General features: G+C 57.1%; 2 protein-coding genes across 2 annotated transcripts; both read left to right on the top strand.

Annotated features, from left to right (window-relative positions):
- Nucleotides 1-1,169: 1,169 nt before the first annotated feature.
- Nucleotides 1,170-1,937, top strand: LBRM_32_2040 (conserved hypothetical protein; the record flags this gene model as incomplete). Its single annotated transcript, XM_001567509.2, has 1 exon — nt 1,170-1,937. The coding sequence occupies one exon, from the start codon at nt 1,170-1,172 to the stop codon at nt 1,935-1,937; it is 768 nt and encodes a 255-aa protein (XP_001567559.2).
- Nucleotides 1,938-2,713: 776 nt separating this feature from the next.
- Nucleotides 2,714-4,498, top strand: LBRM_32_2030 (putative chaperonin HSP60, mitochondrial precursor; the record flags this gene model as incomplete). The annotated part of the gene is made up of 1 exon (XM_001567508.2): nt 2,714-4,498. The coding sequence occupies one exon, from the start codon at nt 2,714-2,716 to the stop codon at nt 4,496-4,498; it is 1,785 nt and encodes a 594-aa protein (XP_001567558.2).
- Nucleotides 4,499-4,781: the final 283 nt, after the last annotated feature.

The raw sequence follows: 4,781 nt of genomic DNA, 5'->3' as shown, positions 1-4,781 counted from the left end.
ACGGTGTCTTCTGCAGGTTGCTCGTCACATGTGGCTCCTCCTTCCTTCAGGGTGCCTGTCTCACTACTTTGTGTGCTTCTTCCATGCAGTGCTTTATTTTACTCGTTTTCTGAGCGACTGCGCAGTGTGTGTGTTGCTGGTGGTATTCCGTGGCGCGTCAGCTGTACACGCCATGTAAAGGATCTCTCGATGGCGCACGCTAAGCGCTTAATGGTTCTGCGCCCTTTCTGTTTCTCAGCTTTGTTATTTGCCTTCGCGTGCTCTTCTTTATTCCTACGTGTGCCTTTCTTCTAATTACTTTGCGCGATTGGCCTACTCGCTTAAGTGCGACGTACTAAAATTGTTAGATGATGAGCCACCCGACTCCCGCCCACCCCCACCCCTACACGGCCGGTTCCGCGAACACCCAGTGACCGCAACGATAGACATGCATACACAGACAAGTGTGTGTGTGTGTGTGTGTTTGTGTGCGCCTGTAAACATTCATTTGTTGCGTTCTACCTACAGTGAAAAAGTGGTGCTCCTTGATTGGAAGTGCGCACGTCATGGCGTAGCAACCTCGTTGCGTGCCCGTCTCTCTCTCCCGCTCCTGCTGCTGCAGCAGTGACGTGGACTATACCCATGCCTACACACATGCACTCTAGCACCCGCCTCTCCCTTTCTCTCAAGAAGTAGCATTAACAGTAGCGATGCTAGACGGGTGTAGTGACGATTACTACCGCATAGTGACACGGCAGAGCCAGGCGGCTGAAATTATCGTGCCGATTCCGCCTTTCTGCAAGCCTCTCGCTGCTTCAGTGCGTCCTTTCGGCGAGGGAAAGGCGGGGCTTCTTGCCTCGTTCTTCGACCCTGAGCAGCATGCCTGGGTGGTGCGGCAGCTGCCGGTGCACGAGTCGTGGCCGCATACGCCACCGCCGTGTCTCACTGTTCGCGTCGTTACATTAGTGGACCCGACCAACCTCTACGAGCTGCGTGTCTCTCTCTCCAGCGTCCTCGACGGTCTTAGCAACGATGAGCTCTGTGCTCTGCAGCGACGCACCCAACTCTATGAGCTGCTTGTTGAGGAGCACCTCTCCGACAAGTCCGGCGCAACTTTGCGGTCTGCTGGTGTAGAAGGTAGGCTGCCGCAGCTGAAGGAGGCTGTTACGCTGGCTGCACCACTGGATGTGATGGATGGCTTTGTACTCACTGGTGGTGGCTTTCTTTCCGACTTCCCGGTGCTGCGAGACTGTCCGGCGCTTCCGCGCTCGATGGACACCGTGTACGATGACATCCTCTTTGGTGACCACTTCTGTGGGCCACCGATGCCCGCCGGCGGCGCACGCCTTCCAGGCACAGACTCCGCTGCCCAAGCAAAACTGGGCACGGGCAGCTTCTCTCCAGGGAATTCGAATGAGGCACTGGAGTACACGGCGTGGTCTGTGACTGCGGCGGCGAACGCGGGGTTGGCGTGCATCGCGATAGGCTTGCGCCGCCGCAGCCCTATGGAATGTTCCCAGCTGCAATCATGGCGGCAGCACATGCACTCCACCTCTCCATTCGACAACATTGACGCAGAGGCGCCGCTTGCGATTAGGGCACGACCAGCGTGGCCTAAGACGTCTTCCAGTGTTGTCACCGATAGCGAGGCTCTTACCGTCTTCCCAGGCACCAGCGCTTCTGTTTCAGGTAGGAGCCCCAATGAAGGTGTTAGTGGCGGCGAATACGATCCGTACGGCTTTGCGAGCGCACATCCTTCTGCCTCAGGGGTAACCACAACAGCGCGTCCGCTGCTGGAGACGCTGACGCTACGCGGAGAGGTGGACGTAAAGCTGTCTCGCCGTGAAGGAGAAGAGTGGCACATCTCTCTTCCACCGCCGCACGGCAGCTTCCAATTTACAATGGGCCCCAGTCGCGAGCTCATGACGGCTGCTCGACGTATCTTTTACTATGAATAACACTGAGAGCAAGAGAATCATGACGGAGACGTACTGGTCAGGAGTGGGGAGGGGGTGCTGCTGCAACGCGCAGACTGACTTTTCTCTGCTGCGAGGCATACACGAACGCTCTTAGAGTGGATCAGCAGAGGACGAACAGCTCCCCTGTCACCCAAAAGAAAGGAATTATGATGAGCTACTGTGTGTGTGTGTGTGTCTTCCTGTGTACTACTGAGCTCACACGTGCTGCGACCTTGTAGGCCCCTGCAGTATCATCTCCTGGTATCGGTATGTATACGCCTGTCTCTCTGTCTTTCATGATACTCTTTTCGACCTGGGGCGCCTTTTGCTGCTTCGTAGAGCTCCCCAGTCGTCTTCAGACACAGCAGTCAATGACCTCGTCATTACTACCTGCGTCTTTGCTTTCTTCCAGCTCCATCTCTCGTCTTCTACCATTTCCTCGCTCGATTTCTTATGGTGCTCTATCTACTTCTCCTACAGCATGACCATGAGAGGGGGGAATCCTGAGGGAGGGACTCGAACATTCATTGAGGCTACCGCTCGCGCCGTGCGCCCTCCGACCTACTTTATCAACTGCTGGCTGTGGAGGGGTTTCTGCGTGAGGAAGTCTCTTCTATCCGGCAATCACGCCTGACGCAGCGCACGTGTGTACATTCACACTGGTGGTGGACCGTCTGGAGAAGTGTCGCGCTGCCTTGTGCCTCTCTTCGCTGTAGTCACGCATAAAAAAACTCAAGCTCGAGCACCCTCGACACCACTTTCTATTTCCTTGTGAGATGCTTACCCGTACGGCGCTTCGCTGTGTCAAGTACGGCTCAACGCCGAAGGACATCCGCTATGGCATGGAGGCCCGTAACGCTCTCCTTGCCGGCGTTGAGAACCTTGTGAAGGCCGTCGGCGTCACGCTCGGCCCCAAGGGCCGCAACGTGATTCTCGAGATGCCGTACGCAAGCCCCAAAATAACCAAGGATGGTGTCACGGTGGCCAAGAGTATCGAGTTCGAGGACAGCTTCGAGAACCTTGGGGCGAACCTGGTCCGTCAGGTGGCCGGACTGACGAACGACAACGCCGGTGACGGTACGACAACCGCCACCGTCCTGTCCGGGGCGATCTTCAAAGAGGGCTTCCGCAGTGTTGCGACTGGCACGAACCCAATGGACCTGAAGAGAGGCATCGACCTCGCCTGTCGGGAGGTGCTCATATCGCTGGCCGAGCAGTCTCGCCCTGTCACCTCTAAATCTGAGATCACCCAGGTGGCGATGATCTCGGCAAACATGGACCAAGAGATCGGCAGCCTGATTGGCGATGCGATGCAACAGGTCGGCAAGGATGGCGTGATTACCACGCAGGAGGGCCGCTCGCTCAACACGGAGCTCGAGCTGGTGGAGGGCATGTCGTTTGAGCGGGGGTACACGTCGCCGTACTTTGTGACGAACACAAAGGCGCAAAGGTGCGAGCTGGAAAATGCCCTCGTCTACGTGGCGAACCGCAAGCTCACGAGTGTGGCGCACATCTTACCGGCGCTGAACTACGCGATTCAGCAGAAGCGCCCACTTTTGGTGATTGCGGAGGACGTGGAGGGGGAGGCGATGCACACGTTTCTGTACAACAAAATTCAGGGCCGCATCCACGGGTGCGCGGTCAAGGCGCCAGGCTTTGGCGACATGCGCATCAATCAGCTGCAGGACATCGCCGTATTCACTGGGTCGCAGATGATCTCGGAAGACCTAGGGCTCTCACTGGACCAGAGCGATTTCTCCGAGCGCTTCCTTGGCACGTGCCGAAAGGTGACCGTTTCTCGCGACGAGTGCATCTTGATGGAGGGCGGCGGCAGCGCCATTGCGCTCGAGGAGCGGGTGCAAATGATTAAGGACATGATCTCCGCTGAAGACCACGAGTACAATCGCGAGCGCCTTGTCGAGCGCCTCGCGAAGCTCTCTGGTGGCGTTGCTGTGATCAAGGTCGGCGGCGCCTCGGAGGTGGAGATAAGTGAAAAAAAGGACCGCATCATTGACGCGCTGAACGCCACGCGCGCGGCTGTGTCAGAGGGCATTGTTGCAGGCGGTGGTACAGGGTTGCTGATGGCCTCCCTGCGCCTCGAGACGATCTCCAAGGACCGACGGCTTCCACCTGACATCCGCACTGGTGTGAATATTGTGAAGAAGGCAATCGGGCTGCCAGCACGGTACATAGCGAACAACGCGGGTGTAGAGGGTAGTGTTGTGGCAGGAAAGGTACTCGCTCGCAAGGACCCAACTTTCGGCTACAACGCTCAGACCGGCGAGTATGTGAATATGTTCGAGGCGGGGATCATCGATCCCATGAAGGTAGTGAAGTCTGCCGTCGTGAATGCATGCTCTGTGGCAGGCATGATGATCACAACGGAGGCGGCAGTGGTGGAAAAGGATCTGCTCGGTCGGGAGAAGCGCATCGAGGATGAGGGGATGGAGGACAAGGAGAAGAAGCGCAGCGTCGACAAACTGCGCAAGCAGGTAAATGAACGGGATTCGCCGATGCCCAAGATGGCCCCACCGATGAAGTTTGATATGAAAGGTCTGTAGTAGAGGCGGGCGGCAAAGGGTGTGAGTGACGGGGTGAGAATAGCTTTGCTGAGAGTGGGATGGTTCAGGTTCCACTCCCCAGCCGAGCTGCTCCTTGTCGGTGGTCTTGGGTGTAGCAGGTCTGCGCGCGATTTCTCCATTGCATCACCGCTTTTCAGTACTATTCTGGCCTCGGCGTTTGCTAGGGGTGTCGCTAGAGTGGTTTGTTGGTCTCGCCTGTAGCCCCTACACATACGCCAGATGAACGGCTCGTATCGAGTGGCCGTTTCCACGTGCGTGCCGC

This window comes from Leishmania braziliensis, chromosome 32 (assembly GCF_000002845.2).
Source record: "Leishmania braziliensis MHOM/BR/75/M2904 complete genome, chromosome 32".
NCBI lineage: Eukaryota > Euglenozoa > Kinetoplastea > Trypanosomatida > Trypanosomatidae > Leishmania > Leishmania braziliensis.
Note: the sequence above shows the minus strand (reverse complement) of the source record. Positions and strands in the feature narration are given on the sequence as shown.